The sequence below is a fragment of the Saimiri boliviensis genome, chromosome 3 (genome assembly GCF_048565385.1).
Source record: "Saimiri boliviensis isolate mSaiBol1 chromosome 3, mSaiBol1.pri, whole genome shotgun sequence".
Taxonomy (NCBI): Eukaryota; Metazoa; Chordata; class Mammalia; order Primates; family Cebidae; genus Saimiri; species Saimiri boliviensis.
The window spans coordinates 102,314,260-102,333,600 of NC_133451.1; the positions used below are offsets into that span (position 1 = coordinate 102,314,260).

A 19,341-nucleotide genomic window follows, 5' to 3' on the forward strand; every position below is an offset into this window, starting at 1 on the left:
CCAAGAGTTCAAGGTTGCAGTGAGCTATGAGCACCACTGCACTCCAGCCTGAGTGACAGAGTCAGACATAAGAAGAAAAAAATTGAGTTCTAGTCTTACTCCCCCACCAATTGGCTATCTACATAAAATTCTTTAACCTATGCAGACCTCTGCTTCCCCCTCAGTACAAGGGGTTCGGATTTGATTATCTCTAAGATCCCTTCAGTCTTTATCAATTTCACAAGTGTGTGATTCTTGGAGAACTTAGCTCTAGAATGTGCTTGATTCTTTGAGGCTTCATGACTTTCTGAACTTCTAAGTTATCCAGATTTTACTTATCAGTCTATATGATATTTCATTCAGGTTTTGAATAGCAGGTTTAATTTATCTCATTAATTCATCATCATGGCAGTGAAGGAGAAACACAATCTGTGTAGGCCTATTAAAAAATCAAAAGCATTTGCTGCTATCATGGGCAGTTTGTTGGCTCAGAACTATGTTAGGAGGCCTGGGGCTGCTGAGCTCAGTCCCCCACATCCTTCATAACTGTCATTGACAGCAACTGCTGCTATAGATACCAGTGGGAGTGGGAGAGAGCTGAACGCTCAAACTAGAGGAAGCAGCAGCAGAAACAAATCTGGTTCCATCAGCTGCTTTTCCCAACTCAGCCCAGAATTCCAGGACCTATGTTCCTCTGGCAGAGAGGCACGAGGTTAGAAAATTTGCAGTGCAGAGGGTTGAATTTTGGCTTGAGACAGAAATAATGGGCATGTGTCTTTAAACAGTGGATCCTGTGTTGATTGTGCAATGCGTCGCTGCAGGAGATCATTAATGAGGACAAGATGAAGCATGATTAGTATTGTAAAAAATAAGACAATGAACATACATGTTGTCTGGATTCACCCTTCCCTTAACATGTCCCTGTCTTCTCCCTAATTGGCCCCACTCATCATCCCTTTCTACACCTTTCTCAAAGGAAAATATGGGCAAAGAGATTTTTTTTCTCCTCCTCTTTCTGTTGTTTCTGAGTTGCACACTCCTTTCTGTGGAGGGCCCATTTCTGAACCGATGGAGCCTGATCAGCCAAACCCATGGGGCAGTCCTTGTACTGGTTACTGATTGACAAGGAAGGACTTCACCAAATGATGTCCTTTGTCCTGCTATATGCGGTTACTTCTTTCCTCTCCTTGTAGCGTGGATCTGTTTTAATATCTAATCCATCTAGAGTGAATGAGAGCCAGTGAACTCTGGTCAGCCTGCATTGCAAGTGCCCAATCGATTTTTGATAATACAAATAATGACAAAAGTAATCATTTTGTTGACTTGAAGAGAAATGTGGTTGTTTCCTGTTCCTCCCTATTAAAATTCTGGGTCCCCAGGCTGTTCAGTCAGCTTGCGAAATTGTCATTGCAGTAGTAGTTATTAGTGCCTTTAATGGCCCCAAATTACTCAGAACTTGGTAGCACGTTTAAATGAGTGTTATAAATGTGTGTGCACGCGTGTGTGTGTGAAAAGTTGTAGCACATACATATATGAGATATTATTTGTCTGGCCTATGGGCAAAGAATACTTAGGGATTCTTGGATTGCTTGTGGTAAATCAGTGGCCTTCAGGGATCCATGACCCTAAAAGCTGAGATTCCAGAATTAGAATAGATTCTTCAGTTAACGTGTTGGTAGTGCCTAGTTGCTTTGAGAGAAAGTAACACAAGGTTCTTCAATGAAGGCTGAATCTCTCTTTAGCTAGAAAGACAAACTTCACAGGGCCTTTCTTCTGACTTTCACTTTACATACAATGAACATTGTAAAGCCATAGACTTTGATTCAATGATGTTGAGATCATTTGTGAATGATAACAATATCCTGTCTGTCTCCTTTTTGTTGTCTGCAGTTTGTGAGTCTAAAGGAACACCAAGACCTCAGGATTGGGAGTCAAGCGGAGGCTGGTGAGGATGGTCACGCAGCAGATGCTGGTCAGTTTTTATCCCTGGCTCCTGGTGAATGGTTGTTTTTACGTAGTTCCTGTTTTTCAGTGAAAAGTCTCCTTTAACCACACACACACACACACACACACACACACACACAGTAAATTGCATAAGCTCTGTGAGTGGCTGGGCTGTATTGAAATGTCATGGACCTTGTTTGCACTGGAGTTGTGTCTTACATGAAGCTAACATGTTCACTCAGAACTCTAGTCACAGAGTAGCCCATGTCCTTGCACTTTGAGCAAGAATACAATGGGTGACTCCTGGATTTGAACTGAGTTTTGAGGTCATTCTTTGGTCCAGGATCCATACTGGTAGCTGCAGTACTCCCAGTTAAGTTTTAAATGGTTTCAAGAAAACATGTTCCATATTAATCCATCTAGTGGGAAGGGTTTCTGTGAATTTGAGTTGATGTGAGGATTGTCCTGGGGATTTCACAGTATTCCGGTCTTATCAGGGGCCTGACCTTATCCAGACGCCTGCCTGTCTGTGAAGTCCAGCCAAGCCACTTGTGGAGGGATCATAAAACCAACCCCGGTTCTAAGGCACTCGGTCTCCTTCAGAGAGAAATGAACTCAGATACCCTTTCACATAATACTTTTTCCAAGAGTTGCATTACGATCAACCTTTTGGGTTTGGGTCTCAGTTTGCATTTTGTTTCATAGGCCAGAGGACATTGCACCCAGGCCAAAGGCATTTTTGACCAGCCTTTGTGTCATGGGCCTTTGGAAAGGTTTAGAGAAATGTTTAGCCAACAAAAACAGTCCCTCTGCTAATGAAAGGAGCTCATGAAATATCAACTCTAATTATATTTTCCATATTTTTTCCTTCTTCAATATGTTTATTACCGTAACCTCCTCCTCAGACTTCTTTCTGGAAAGACCATAGGCTTCTTATTTTGGAAAACTTGCTCTAAATTCCCTTCTCATACCTATGTTGCCATGAAACCCCAAATACTGAATTCAGTACAACTTTGTTACCTAATTTGAAGAAGGCCTGGATATTAAGGTACACTTAAGAATTGAATGTGAAAACTACAATAAATAACAGTTTTTTATATGGATCATTACTTTCTCTGATGAAAAATTCAGCATTTTCAAAAATTTGTTTCAGTGTTTATTGTTATTGGTAACACTATTAAAAAGTAATGGAATATCTCTTAGTTACCACTTTCCCTGGAGCAGCTAAAAACACAATTCTTTCTTATAATGGTAATCCGCTATAGAGGCACAAGTAATAATACAGTTTTGCAAGCTAATAGCACAATAATTTGACAGGAATTTGGTTAAACTTAGAAAAGAACTAAGGACTTGTTACAGTTAGCTGAGTACTCAGGAGTATGTTAGAATGTCTCTCTGCTTCTGTATTGTTCCCCCGACACTGTACTGCAAACAATTTGACCCATTCTGTGTGGGTCACTCATATAACTGTCTCCCAGTAGGACTGATCACATCCCCGATCATGTCCAGCTGTCTCATAAATGCCTGGGGTGAAAGTGCGCATAGAGATCGGGGTGGGGGAAGGTCAAGTGAGGAATTAAACAAACGATCAAGTTTGGCCCTGAGTCAATTTCTTCTCTGCTCCTGAAAAACGTATTAAAACGCAATACTAGTGTAGTTCCATAAAACCATCTTCATTGAGCTCAGCTAACATCAGCTGACACAGGTTAAGTGCAGAGCATATGCTCGGGGCACCTGACCATGCCAGGGGAAAGGAAAATAAATACATCTAAAATCTGAGCTCAGACCAGGCACGGTGGCTCATACCTGTAATCCCAGGACTTTGGGAGGCCAAGGCGGGCAGATCACTTGAGATCAGGAGTTAGACACCAGCCTGGCCAACATGGTGGAACCCCACCTCTACCAAAAAATACAAAAATTAGCCTGGCGTGGTGGTGCACACCTGTAGTCCCAGCTACTCAGGAGGCTGAGGTGGGAGGATCATTTGAGCCTGGGGGATGGAGGTTGCAGTGAGCTGAGATCACAACACTGCATTCCAGCCTGGCTGACAGAGTGAAACTCCATTTCAGGAAGAAAAACCAAAAAAAAAAAACCTGAGCTCTATCTACTCTTAAGTCATTTGTGGTCCGGATGGGGAGACAGGAAGTACACAGTAAAAGCTAAAGAGCAATGTGTCAGGTAGTACAGTTCTATAAACCATCTCAATTAACTAAGACAATTTTAATTTAAAAAATTTAAGATGCCAACCGAGACTATTCTAATTTTTAAAAACTTCTTTTCAGTCAAGGTCTTACTCTGTCACCCAGGCCAAAATGCAATGGCTTGGTCATGGCTCATTGCTCAAACGATTCTCCAACCTCAGCCGCCTAAGTAGCTGGGACCACAAGCGTGCACTACCATGCCCAGCTAATTTTTTATTTTATGTAGAGATGGAGTCTCCCTATGTTACCAAGGCTGGTCTTGAACCCTTGGGTGCAGGCCATCCTCCCACCTCAGCCTCCCAAGGTGATGGAATTACAGACGTGAGCCACTGTATTGGCCTATTTAATTTTTAAAAAATGGGCCCAGGGTGGGGCACAGTGGCTCATACCTATAATTCTAGCATTTTGTGAGGTGAAGTGGGTGAATCACCTGAGCCCAGGAGTTCAAAACCAGCCTGGCCAACATGGCAACCCTGTCTCTAATAAAAATACAAAAATCAGTCGAGTGGTCCTAGCTACTCAGGGGGCTGAGGTGGAAGGATCATCTGACCCCGAGGAAGAGGCTATGGTGAGCTGTGATTGTGCCACTGCACTCCAGCTTGGGTGTCACTCCAGCCTGGGTGACAGAGTGAGACCCTGTATAAAGAGAGAGACAGAAAGAAAAAGAAAATGTGTCTAGAACAGTTTGAAAATGGGTTATATTTGTGTTTCAGGCCAGTTCTGCCATTTATGATTTATGTTGCCAAGTGTTATGAGTGATATGAATACTGAAATTTCTTTTGTCTTTTGTATAGGGTCAGTGCAAACAACTTCATGGAGTCAGGAGCCCCATTTACGTGGAATGGGCACCGAGCAAGGCTGCTGGATTCCAGTATCCAGTGATGAGGGTTCCTGTCCCCAGGCAATGGAGCGAAGCTTTCATATGCCCTCCCCTGGAACACAGCCCCTTGATGGGGTTGGCGAGAAGCCCCATTCTCTCCTGTCAGCTAACCCATTATGGCAACAAAGGGCCCTGGACCCATCACACCACATGGAGCTGACTGAGTGAAAACTGGAATTAAAAGGAAAGTCAAGAAGAATGAACTATGGACAGTATCGTTTTTATCAAAAGTAGAGGAGAATTACAGGTTTTGGTTCCACAATCTCTACGACTAACCACCTACTCAATGCCTGGAGACAGATCTGTAGTTGTGCTTTTGTTTGTTCTTTCAAGCAGTCTCATGGCAGTCTTATTTTCAAGTAAGAGTACTGGGAGAATCACTAGGTAACTTATTAGAAACCAAAATTGGGATAACAGTGCTTTGCAAATTGTGTTGTCTTCAGTAGTCAATACAAATAGATTTTAGTGTTTGTTGTTCCTGCAGCCCCAGAAGTAGTTAGGGGTTAAAGCAGGCAATCACACTGGTCAGTTACAAAGTAATTTCTTTGATCTGGACCGAACATTTATGTCAATTTCATGAAATTATTAGAATATTACAATACAGTTAACATACAGTGTAGGCATTTAACTTCTCATTGGCATGGTCCACTGCTGATAATTTTGCAGAATGAATTGTGATGAATCAATGAAAAATGTAATTTAGAAACTGATTTCTTCAGAATTACTTTTTTAAAAAATCTTTGAATGAAAACATTTTATTTTAAAACTATTACACAGGAGGCTTCGGGATTTCTTGGTTATTACTGTCCTTTTCCCCCACAGAATTTGTATGTATTTTCAAATACAAGATTTTAAGTAAATTGCCTGATTTATTTTCATTATAGGTAACAATGAATTTATTCTAATTATTTAAATAAAATTACCAGAAAACATAAACATTTCATTGTATGCCTGGTTAAGTAGTTAATTATAGTCTAAGGCAGTGCTAGAGTTGAACCAAAATCATTTGTCAAGTTTGCTGGTGTTCCTGTTTTTTTTTTTTTTAGAGAGAGAGGATTGTGTCTCACTCTGTTGTCCAGGCTGGAGTGTGCAGTGGCATAGCCACAGCTGAGTGTAGCCTCAAACTCCTGGGCTCAAGCTATCCCCCTGCCTCAGCCTCCAGAGTAACTAGGACCACAGACACAGGACACCATGCCTGGCTAAATTTTTTATTTTTATTTTTTGAAGAGATGAGGGTCACCAATGTTGCTCAGGCTTGTCTTGAACTCCTGGCCTCAAACAAAGTCATGCTGGTAATTTTGCAAAATGAATTGATTTGTTTTCAGCCTCCCAACATATTAGATTACAGGCATGAGCCATGGTGCCCAGCCTTGTAACTCTTTAAAAAATAATTTTTAATCTACAACTCTAACTTTATAAATTAAAATTTCACATAATGTTCTAATTAAATATTTTCTTGCAGCCAAGGTATTGTTATTAAAGATAACACAACCTGATATAGTGACTTTGAATTTTGGGGGCTTTGAATCATTCAGTTTATGCATTAACTAGTCCCTTTGTTTATTTTTCATTTCTCAACTCCTTGGACTTTGGTGATTCCAGACATCAGAATAAAAAGAAATTGAAGTACCTGCTTTCAAATGGATACTTTATAAGAATTTTGGTAAAGATTTGGTGATGGGGAGGATGACTTGAGGTTTGTAGATATTAATTATTCAGTATGACACCTCACCCAGCTAATTTAGATTTTTCTATATTCAGTTTTGCTTTCATTGACAATTAATATCCTAGAGGATCAGAAGACTTGTCTATTTCTGTTGAGTGAACTGACCTCAGAAAAATAACAAAGTTTTCTTTCCCTATGTGTGAATATTTTTTCTGCCTCCAAAAGCTCACTTTTGGGTTTAAATTACATTTTTGTATTTTAGCACCTCCTCCTTTTAGGGTTTCAATGATGACAAAAGAAATGACACGAGACCACGGCTACCCATAACATACCATTATGTTTGAACCAGAAAATCCTTGTTTCCTTTTTAATGACTCTGGTACCTTAGAAACTGGGACCCTGCTAAGTCCTTGACTAGGCTATCCATTACCTCCTGGTTGCACTAAAGAAAAAAAACACACTGTGTTTTATAATCAACAAGCCACCCTGCAGAGATATCTTCTTGCAACTTTGCATCTTTACCAGTAATGTCCTCTTTTCTTTAAAAATTCAAGTTTTTAAAACAGCATTTTCATGTAAAAACTTGATTCATGTTTTTTCCAGACTGAATGCTTTTATTCCCTAACTCTCAGGGTCTTATTTTGCACAATGCCTGATTGAAATTCCATGACTAAATGTTACCTACTACATCTAAAATGAGCATTCTGGCCTCTTTTCTAGCATCTGGTAAAGGCTAAATATACTGTATTCTTTTGAAACCACATGATTTCAGTCCAACTATTAGCCTTGATTTCTAACCGATGTCCTTTTCACAAGAATAAATTATTGTGTGATCATTTGAAAATGTGATAGCTGTACTACATTATAAATCCTTAGAAAACACACATACACATGCAAGCAAAACAAACAAAAGGCTAAAAGAAACAAAATATCTAGTCAATTTAAGCAGCTGTGACAGGCAAGATTTTGTGGTTTGCTTTGTTTTCTTTGACTTTTTATTTCCTCTTCATTCTTTGAGTCTTTAAATGAGAAATTCTTTTCTGCCTTGGTTCATTCCCGAAGCAGGAATTCCAAACTTTCCTGTTGGGAACTTGACAGGGTTTCTGTAGCTAGAGGCCCCATGCTAGCAACAAGGAAAACACCAGGCTTTCCATGCCTGGCAGCTTTGGACTGTGTGAACCAGGGAAGCTGTGACTGCTTCCCAGACTTTCATCCCTGCATGCCAGTGGGATATAGTTGGTCACTGTGGTTAGATGCAGCAAAAGACAGATGTACTGGTACCAGCCCATCCTCACTCTTCCTGGTGGTGGTTGCTGCCAGCCTGCAGATTGTCCCCGCTGTCCCTTCCTTAGTGTTTCCTAAGCCTCTTTTTCCTGGGCGTTGGCCCTGATGCACCCAGGTGATTCCAGACCCACCACCAGACACACAAGCAGCATCCTTCCATAAACTTCCCTGCCTGGTCCACCAGACGCTCCCTCCCATTTGGGAAGCAGGGAATGCCTGGCTTCTGCCAACTCCGACTTGTCCACACATCCCATTGTATCAGTGTGCTCATCAGCGACATTGTTCTAACCCTCCAGATCCCTTTTCTGTATCTTATTTTCCCAGCTCCTCTTGCAATTATGTAAGATTTAATTTCTATAAGAAATTACTTTTATTACATAGTATGCGATGATTTGCTTTCCTGATTGAACTCTGATGGATAAAATAGGCAAATTTTCAAAGAACATATCATTCCTATATACAGATTCTTCTATATAATAGAAAAAGGAAAATACTCCTCACCTCATTTTATGGAGTCTTATTCTTATTTCTATAGTAGACAAGTATAGCACAAGAAAGAAAGATTACAGGTCAAACTCAATTACAAATATAGATGTGAAAAGTCTAAACAAAATATTAACAAAATGGCCTTGGCAGTATATTATAAAAATAACATTTCATGGCCAATTGGTAATTACATAATAAATGAAAGATTGGTTAAATATTTAAAATCATTAGTTTCATTCAACACAGTACCAAAGCAAAATAGAAAAAAAAGCAGAAAAAGTTTTCAATAAAATTCAATATGTTTCCACAACGAAACTTCTTAGCAAAAATATAAGGAAAAGTTAAATTCCTGGCCAGGCGCAGTGGCTCACGCCTGTAATCCCAGAACTCTGGGAGGCTGAGGTGGGTGGATCACGAGGTCAGGAGTTCGAGACCAGTCTGGCCAAGATGGTGAAACTCCATCTCTACTAAAAACATAAAAAAATTTGCCTGGCGTGCTGGCACGCACTTGTAGTCCCACCTACTCGGAAGGCTGAGGCAGAAGAATTGCCTGAACCTAGGAGTCTGAGGTTGCAGTGAGCCAAGATCGTGTGACTGCACTCCAGCCTGCGTGCAACACTACCATTACTTCTATTAAACATTGTGCTAGATATCTTAGCAATCTGACAGCATAATAATATCCTAAAGCAGTAAGATTAGATTTTTTAAATATGTAGGGATTAAAAAATTTTAAATTATACTCTATTTGCTGATGATATAGTTGTCCAGAGAAAATGTAAGATTATCTATAGTTAAATTACAAGTAGGAACACAAAATCAATATATCTCAGTAATGCTAACTAGAAAATGTAGTTACAATGTGTAAATTATAATAGTAACGTATATGTAAAATAACCATGAATAAATGTAACAGGTGTCCAAGCCCATTACACAGAAAATTAAAAATGGACATTGGCTGGGTGCAGTAGCTCACACCTGTAATACCAGCACTGTGGGAGCCTAAGGCAGGAGGATAACTTGAGACCAGGAGTTCCAGACCAGCCTGGGCAATAGAGTCAGCACCTGTCTCTATTGAAAAAAAAAAAAAAAAAAAAAAAAAAGGAGCTGGGCCTGGTGGCTCACGCGTATAATTCCAGCACTTTGGGAGGCTGAGGCGGGCGGATCACCTGAAGTGAGGAGTTTGAGACCAGCCTGATCAACATGGTTGAACCCTGTCTTTAAAAAAAAAAAAAAGAAGGGAAAGACATTAAAGATTGAAAGATGACCTAAAAGAAGATACACTAAGTTCATTAACAGGAAGTCTTAATGTTATAAAGTCATTAATTCTCCCCAAACAGATGTAACAATTCAATAATATTTTAATTAAAATTTCATGTTTTTTCCATGAAGCCTGGTAAACTAATTATAAAATTCATATGAGAAGGTCTAGCTGTGAACATCCAGATTTATCAGAAACCTAGTGCTAGGAAGAACTAAGAAAACTGGATAAAAAGACAATTCATTTGAGGGCATCAGCTAAATATTAAGGCAATGAGGATTCTAGGGGCTAAGATCTTAAAGAATGAAAAATGAAAAGAGATAAACCTGACACTCAGTGTGTCACTTCTCCTCTTTCAGCATTTGCTAATTTGTAAACAGCAGGCTAAAAGGAGAATACAGAGAATAGCGGTAGCATGAGAAATTGAGCAGAGCTTTTGCCATTGTTATGGGGCTAGGAGAAAAATCAGAATTTAGGACCTGCCAAAGAATAGCCCTTGATGACCAACCCAAGGCTTCACATAAGATATTTGAAGATCGACATTGTAGGCCAAAGACCTAACTAGAAACAGTCCAGCCCTCACAAAGAAATACAAATTCAAAATAGTTCATTCCCTAATAAAGTTATTTGATCCCATATTTAATGTTGCTACAAGCGAAAGTGAATTTTCTCTGAAAGAATTAATGCCATTCAGAATCTATTTCTTAATTTTTTATATATAACATCTGGCATTCAACAAAAAGTTACCAGACAAGCCAGGGGATAATTAGCCAAAGTGAGAGAGGGAGGGAGAGAGAAACAAAAGGCCAAATAAGCAGACCTACAGGAGATTCAATTATTGAAGTTACTAAACATGGATTTTAAAATAACTTAGGTTATATACTGAAGAATACACAGAGTGAGAAAAAGAATTTCAGCAAGAATTAGAATCTTTAAAAATAATAAACTTGAAAATACAATAACTAAAAGTAAAAACTTATTAAATAGGTTTAACAACAGATTAAACACAGCTGAAGAAAGAATTAATGAAGTAGAAAATAGATCGGCCAGGCATGGTGGAGCACACTGTAGTCCCAGCTACTCAGGAGGCTGAGGCTGGAGAATTGCTTGAGCCCAAAAGTTCAAGACGAACCTGGGCAATATAGTAACAGAGTGTGTGTGACCTCAGCTTAAAAAAGGAAAGAAAGAAAGAAAGAAAAGAGGTCAACAGAAAATATCCATACTGAAGTATAAAGAGAAATAAAGAATAGAAAATACAGAAAAAGCATAAGAACACAAAAAACTTCTAATGTGTTTAATTGTAGAAAGAAGCAAGACTGGGGTAAAAGCAGTATTTGAAAAGATCATATGTGAAAACATTCTAATAATGAAAAATAATAAACACTACAAAGCCAAGCAATAAATACAAATCAAACCATAAATAGAAATCTTAAAAAAATTTTAAAGCAGTCAGATATAAGAAACATTATTTTCAAATGAACAAGATGGTCCATCATGAACAAATGAACATCAATGGAAATTATGAATGCCAGCAGAAAATATAATAATTGGCTGAGTGCAGTGGCTCACACTTGTAATCCCAGTACTTTGGGATTACCTTGGGAGGCCAAGGTGGGAGGATCACTTGAGCCCAGGAGTTTGAGACTAGGCTGGGCAACGTAGGGAGACCCTGTCTCAAATAAAATAAAATAAAACTTAAAAAAAAAAATTAAAATAGAACGATGTGTTTAAAGTGTTGAATGAACTAGAATTCTACATCCAGCCAGCAAAAATAGTGTTAAAGGTGAGAGCAAAATAAAGACTTTAGATAACAAAAACCTAAAGAATTGGACAACAAAACACCTGTACCAATACAGATATTGAAGAAAAATTTTCAGGCAAAAATAAAATGATCCCAGATGAACTCATGAAAATACAGCAAAAAATAAACAATTGAAAGGGTCAATATGTAGGTAAATGTAAATGAATACAGACTCAATGAAAAATGGCAAGTTATACATGAAGAAGAATTAAATAGAATGACTTAATCTATTAGACACCAGAAATTATTATAAAGCCAACAGTAACTAAAACGTACGGTACTCTTTCAGGTTAGACGAATAGGCAAATGGAATAAAAAAGAGTTACACACAGAAACTTGGAAGATGATTGAGTGGGCAATGAACATCAGTGGTATGAAAATGAACTATTAATAAATACAGCTGAGAAGACCGATTCTCCATTCAGAAAAGAATGAAACGGATCCCTATTGTAAGGACTGCATGTACAACCAAGGTAGAATACAAACTTAAATTTGGAAGGTCAAACTATAAAGTTTCAAAAGAATTTATTGGCCTACACTTTAACCTTGGGGCAAGGAGAAATTGCTTAATCAAGACCCCCCTCCAAAAGAGGAAAATATCAAAAAGTTGCCATCAAAATAAGAACCTCTAGTCTTTATATCATAAAGAGGGTAAAAATACAAAATTCAAGCTTTGAAAATAAATTTTTGGTAGATATAACTGACAAAGATATAAATCTAGAATATATAAACACTTCCTAAGGTCAATAAGAAAGAGACAGGCAACACAGTAGAAAGATGTGAAGTGGTAACACAAATTGTGACCCCAACAGCACATGAAAAGGCAATTAGTCATGTTAGTAATAAGGGCAGGCCGGGCGCAGTGGCTCAAGCCTGTAATCCCAGCACTTTGGGAGGCCGAGGTGGTGGATCACGAGGTCAAAAGATCGAGACCATCCTGGTCAACATGGTGAAACCCCGTCTCTACTAAAAATACAATTAGCTGGGCATGGTGGCACGTGCCTGTAATCCCAGCTACTTGGGAGGCTGAGGCAGGAGAATTGCCTGAACTCAGGAGGCGGAGGTTGTGGTGAGCCGAGATCGCGCCATTGCACTCAAGCCTGGGTAACAAGAGCGAAACTCCGTCTTAATTTAAAAAAATAATAATAATAAATAAATAAAAAAGTAATAAGGGCAATGCCAAATGAAACCACAATCAGATACCACTTCGCACCCAGCCATTGGCAAAAATTTTTAAGTTAGATGAGTACCAGGCTCAGCAAGAATGTGGGCCTATCAATACCCTTACATACTTCTGGTGAGAGTGTTAATTGGTACAATCACTTTGGCATTACCTCGTACAGTTGAAGATGTTTATACTCTACAACCTAGCAAAAATACCTAAAATCTGAGGTATATATCTTGGAGAAACCCTGTATCTGGAGATACACAGGTATCTCAAGGTACAAACAAAAGAGTTCATGATCATGTGCACGCACACACACACACACACACACACACCGAAAACTGGAAACCACATAAATGCCAACAGTAACATAAATTTTAAAATTACGGAATGCTATATAGCAGTTAAGAAATGAATTACAGCTATGCATATGACAACTGATTAATCTGAAGAGCTGTTTAACTTGGAGCAATGAGAAAAACAGAAAATAGCTCATTTTATGAACAAACAATTCCTTTATATAAATTTTATAAGCAAGGAAAATTAAACAGTATATTGTTTGCGGATGCAGGCTTGAGTGGTAAAATTATGAAGAAAAGCAAAGGCATCACTGACCAAAAAATTCAGAAGTGTAGTTGTTGGCTGGGCACAGTGGCTCACACCTATAATCCCAGCACTTTGGGAGGCTGAGACAGAAGGATCACTTGAGGCCAGGAGTTCAAGGCTGCAGTGAGCTATGATCAGCCCAAGGTGATCGGGTGAGACACTGTCTAAAACAAACAAAACAGCAGCAGCAACAAAAGAGAAGAATCAGGAAAAAAGAGTAGCTGTCTTTGGAGTTGTAAGAGGATGCCTTCAGTGATAGGTACTCCAGGGCTTCTGAGGTCCTGGTAGTGTTCTACCTCTAAGTCCTCATGGTGGGCAATGAGTGTTTTTTTATTGTTATTTCTCTGTGAAGTACCCAATACATTTTTTTTTCACGTTTTGAAAAGAAATTGTTCTTAAGTTTTCTATTAAGCATGTCTTGAATTCCAAAGCAGCATTATTCACATTCTTCTCATTCATGTGGAGTGGGTTTGCTGAACTCCGCATCTCTGAAGCCATGGAGCATGTATACTAGATTCCCATGTCTCCGAGCTAGAAATTTTCCTCCCCTGTGTGAAGAACCTCAAGAGAGGCAGAAGATGCTGTTTCCTACATACCTTGGACACTTAGAGAGTTAAAGAAGATAATGGAAGAGCCGAAGAAAGAAGAACTGTAATGTACAAGGGACAACATAGAAAAAATAGAAATTGGCATTTGGAATCTCTTAAGAAATTATTTGGTGAAGATGATAAAAATTATGTTCATAATTATGATGAGAAGCAGCATTTGAATTACGGTGCTTTGGTTTGCTCTACTATTTCATCTTTTCTCTTCTATTAATTTATTCTGACCTTTGACAATCTCTTGTTTGGGTTTTCCCCTGCCTTTCAGTTTTACATTCTGCTTTTTAAATTCTTATGCAAGCTTTTCTCTGTTTGCTAAATTAAGTAGATCCATAAAGTAATACATATGTTTGTAGTGAGCTGGAAATTACAGTGAAACTGTCTGTACTTCCTGTGTTCATGAGATAATGAATAGGGGTAACTTTTTAAGGAATTAGAATAGAAAATCAAGATCACAAATGGTAGGAAGCCGAAGCTTTCACAATCTGGCTCCAAGGTTTTCTGCCTCTAACAACTCTTTAATCCTCCACTGTATTAGAACTCTCAGAACCAGCTTTGTTCCTTTCTTATTCCAAAATTACAGCTCTCTTTCCATTTGTCTTAGGTTCCAAATGACTTTTTATTTCTGCACAGTTGTTACCATCTTATTCAAAAACTGTCATAAAAAACTTAGCAAATTTCTCAGAAAACCAGGCAAATGGAAAAATCTGTGCTTCAGTGATTGCTCAGAGCCTTGAAGTGGGCACTCTGTCTGCTCATGAAGAGAAGAAAAAAGACCTTCATAATCCTAGCTCTGCAACTGGAGAATCTTAGAAATACAGCATACCCTAGAGGCCATAGAGTTCTGCTCAGAATAAAATCGCCTTTTTCTTTAGCTTTAGCTTTTGACTTACTGTAGTCACAGGGAGCTTGAGACTTCAGAAGGCAGCTGTTGCACTCTTGGAGTTGTAAGGAAATTCTTCCTTAGTGAGGAATTGTAGGCCTCCTCTGGGCTAGCTTGGACCTCTGCAAGACCAATTCTTCAAATATGTAAAATGCCGTCTCCTCATTTCGACATGTCTCCCGAGAGTCTTCTCTTCTGAAAGCCAGCATCCCTGCTTTTGTTGCCCATGTCATATGTTTCTAGGTGTCGTGTCAGACTGTGCTGGTGCCTCTTGTTTGGAGGCCTGGCTGCAGTGTGGCAGCGCCCTTTTTGAAGTGAGATGCCCAAACTGAGTATCAGACTCCAGATGTGGCTGAAATCCTGGGGATGCTAAGTGCTTTATTCCCCCTTTTATGCTCAAGTTCCCAAATTTTGTTAGTTTTGATAGACACTACATGACACAGGAAGCGTGTATAGAAATAATCAGGGATCCGCAACGGAAATCCACTGGAGTGCTTCTCTACAGATATACTCATTGTAAAGTCACCACAGGTAGCCAGGGCTTCCATCAAGATATGAAGTGGAATCTCCTCCCTGGGCCATGGGCAGGACGAGCCCAGGAGCGGGGTCTACTCCTCAGACCCCCACCCCGGGGCCTCTTGTTTCTGCTTCTCTCTGCAGGTCTGTTCGGCTCTCCTTCTTCTCTTGCCAAAGTGACCTTTCTATGTCTTTTATGTTTCTTTTAAACTTTGGTTTGCCTGTGCTCCGTGTGGCATGAAACAGACCTACCCCAAAGTCTCTAAACTTTTCATTTCAAGTGTTCCCATTTCCATTGCCCAGCTCCGTGTCTCTCAAACTTTTGTGTCCATGAAATCACCTGGGGATTTTGTTAAAATTCCGATATACCTCCATAGGTCTAGGATGGGGAATCCACATTTCTACCAAGTTCCCAGATGACATGGATGATGCGAGTCCATTGATCATACTTTGAGTAGCAATGAATCAGGCTGCAGCTGTCCCAGTTTCCCAGTTCCTCAATTCTAACTTCCTGGGAAAGGGAATTTTATGACTGTATTCCAGTTTTGGGATTTGTTCACTCTGGTCCAATTAGCCACTGGAAGGGGAACAGATGTACATGTTACAAACATGGCCACCCTGCTTGGCCCTTTCAGCAGAAGCTGTGGGTGGACTGATTGAAAATGCCAGAATAGGTCTACAGCAGAGGTCACTAAAACCCTCAGATCACCTTTGTATAAATGACTCACTAAACCAAATTTTGCTTATCTTACTCTTGTGCCATTTTTTCTGATGGGAAATACTGTCATTTTCTTTTTTTAATTTAAGTTCTAGGATACATGTGCAGAATGTACAAGTATGTTACATAGGTAAATGGGTTGATGGTTTGATGCACCTATCAACCATCACCTAGGTATTAACCCATCTTATATTAGCTATTAATCTCGATGCTCTCCCTTCCTGCACCCCTACCCTACCCTGACAGGCCCCGGTGTGTGTTGTTCCCCTCCCTGTGTCCATGTGTTCTCATTGTTCAGCTCCAACTTATAAGTGAGAACATACAATGTTTGTATTAGTTTGCTGAGGAAAATGGCTTCGAGCTCCATCCACGTCCCTGCAAAGGACATGATCTTGTTCCTTTTTATGGCTGCATAATATTCCATGGTATGTATGTATCACATTTTCTTTATGCAGTCTATCATTTATGGACATTTGGGTTAATTCCATGTCTTTGCTATTGTGAATAGTGCTGCAATGAACATATGTGTGCATGTATCTTTATAATAGAATGATTTATATTCCTTTGGGTATATACTCAGTAATGTGATTGCATGGTCAAATGGCATTTCTGGTTCTAGGTCTTTGAGGAATTGCCCCATTGTCTTCCACAATGGTTGAACCAATTTTACATGCCCAGCAACAGTGTAAAAGCATTCCTATTTCTCCACAACCTCGCCAGCATCTGTTGTTTCTTGACTTTTTAATAATCACCATTCTGACTGGTGTAAAATGGCATCTCAATGTGATTTTGATTTGTATTTCTCTAATGATCAGTGATGTCAAGCTTTTTTCATATGTTCGTTGGTCACATAAATGTCTTGTTTTGAGAAATGTTTATGTCCTTTGCCCACTTTTTAATGGGGTTGTTTTCTTGCAAATTTAACTTCCTTATAGATTCTGGATATTAGGCCTTTGTTAGATGGATAGATTGCAAAATTTTTCTCCCATTCTATAGGTTGCCTGTTCACTCTGATGATAGTTTCTTTTGCTGTGCAGAAGTTCTTTAGTTTAATTAGATCCCATTTGTCAATTTTTGCTTTTGTCACAATTGCTTTTGAAGTCTTTGCCCATGCCTATGTCCTGAATGGTATTGCCTAGGTTTTCTTCTAGGATTTTAGAGTTTTTGGTTTTACATTTAAGTCTTTAATCCATTTTAATTTTTGCATAAATTATTAGGAAGGTGTCCAGTTTCCATTTCCTGCATATGGCTAGCCAATTCTCCCAGGACAATCTGTTAAATTAGGAATCCTTCCCCCATGGCTTGTTTTTGTCAGGTTTGTTGAAGTTCAGATGATTGTAGATGTGTAGCCTTATTTCTGACCTATTCTGTTGCATTGGGCTATGTAAGACTATCATTTTCTAATATAATTGACATGGTTCTGATTTTCTTTGAATGCTGTCCACATAGTTAATATATCTTCTTTCTGATGCTTGTGTGAGGCTTAGGCCTATGAAATTCATATATTCATAAACCTAAGAAAAAACTTTGAATTATCCTCTTATATCTTCTCATATCATAGATGCTATTCTCTGTCATTTCAGTGAGATTTTAGAAGAAAGGAAGAATTGCTCTCCATCAGCCATCCTAAAGAAGCAGCACTTTACATTGTAGTTTTAAAATCCTTGTGCCAGGCCCTGAACTCAGTGCAAACCAACCGTCATTTATGGGAAACTTACAATTATAAAGGTTGCATGTCCCTTTTCAGTTGCTTCTCCAGGTGGGTCACTATGGCCCTTCCAAGGATCTGTCTGTGTGAGATCCAAGCTGTGGGAATGACATCTAAAGGAAAACTTTGTAGAAGTTCAGCACTGAAACTTTCACTTTACACCTCTCCATCCACACACATACCAGATGCTGACTTCCCTAGTACACTATGACAGCAGGACCGATGGCAGCACTTTGCTTTTACTCCCTGATCTAGATGCTTACTCCATGGTGATGATTCTGTGGTGCTTTATCCTCCCAATCTGGTGTGTTTTAGTTTCAAATATATAGGTAGTTTCTAAGGATCGAGGCACTTGAAGGAGTGTGCAGTGGGGAGGGGATGACAGGATGGATGCAGTAGGATAATGAGAACGTTCTCTGGCACGAGTCTGGGGAAGGCAAAGATGTGTTTCTAGCTTGGGGAGCTTAGGAAGAAATCCCATAGCAATTCATTTCAGTCCCGGATTGTCAGACTTGGTCCTATTGTTCATTCACTCTTTTAAAACTAGTCCTATAGAAATCATACGATCCATTTGAGGTTTGGAAGAGGTCTTCCATAATTCAGAGAACTGGCCCATTAATCAGAAAATTGGCTATTTTCCATCTCTTCATTTTGTCAATTAAAGGCATAGCCACAATGGATAGATTCATTCTGGATGCAAAGAAAATCAAAGTACTCTTAGAGATTTGTTGGGCCAAGGAGACACTCACATGGGACCACTTTGTAGATCAATTTTCCAAGCCCATGAAAAATAAATGGGAGTGTCCCTATGTGAGCTTGTTAGCATCTGTTCCGCTGCATTATGCATGATCCCGCCATGTTCATGGTGCATCTATCCATCACACTGTTTCAACAAGGATTTTCCATTTTTGCCAAATGGTAGCTATCAAGACAAAATACATAGTTTCCTCATGCTGGTTTTCTTGGCAAGTCTCTCTCTTGTACTTTAAAAAAAAATAGCTATCTATAATTTATCGTTGTTTAGTATAGCCACAGAGGTTTGGCCTCCTCCCTTAGGGGACAGATTTGAGGGCCTGTAGACACTTCTCTAGTCGTACTATTTGCTTGATAGTTTTTCTTTTGGTAGCACTGTCATTTTTAAAAATTTCAAATAAACTTGTTATCACTAGTCTGTCTAAAAGTAGATCCCATGTAGGTCATTAATAAATATGACTCTCATGTAGATGTTATAAGAAAAAAACCACAAAGATCTGATTCCTTCTCTGTTAGCTTACACAAATGTATACAGATATAAAGCAAACAGCATTGTGAGATTTTTTTTCTGATAAAAATTAATTTATTCATTTTAATGCTATAGTAGGTAGAAAGGAAGCTTGCATTTGAATTACATTCTGATAAACACTATAATTATACTTGCCTAATTAGAATGATTTCTGTATTTAATAGGCATTGAATTTTTGCATACCAGAGCAAGTACAAAGCCTATGTGCCATTTTTCTTTCCTACCACGGATTTAATCTATGCTAATAGCTATTCAAACTCTTTCAGACTGCTGAATATTTGTCTTTGGTGCATTTTTCACCCTTGGCTGATATAGTAATTGCAGCTGTTAAAAAAATTTATTTTCATTTTGTTGATTCTGTC

At 39.0% G+C, this 19,341-nt stretch overlaps 1 protein-coding gene across 5 annotated transcripts in view; it reads left to right on the forward strand.

The window, feature by feature from the left end:
* Nucleotides 1–6,633, forward strand: part of EGF (epidermal growth factor) — a 103,235-nt gene extending 96,602 nt beyond the window's left edge. For all 5 annotated transcript variants that reach the window (XM_039468423.2, XM_039468427.2, XM_039468425.2 and 2 more), the window contains 2 exons: nt 1,870–1,951; nt 4,919–6,633. In XM_039468423.2, the coding sequence (XP_039324357.1) occupies nt 1,870–1,951; nt 4,919–5,172 (336 nt within the window). In that variant the 3' untranslated portion in view covers nt 5,173–6,633. The remainder of the gene's footprint in view (nt 1–1,869; nt 1,952–4,918) is intronic.
* Nucleotides 6,634–19,341: the final 12,708 nt, after the last annotated feature.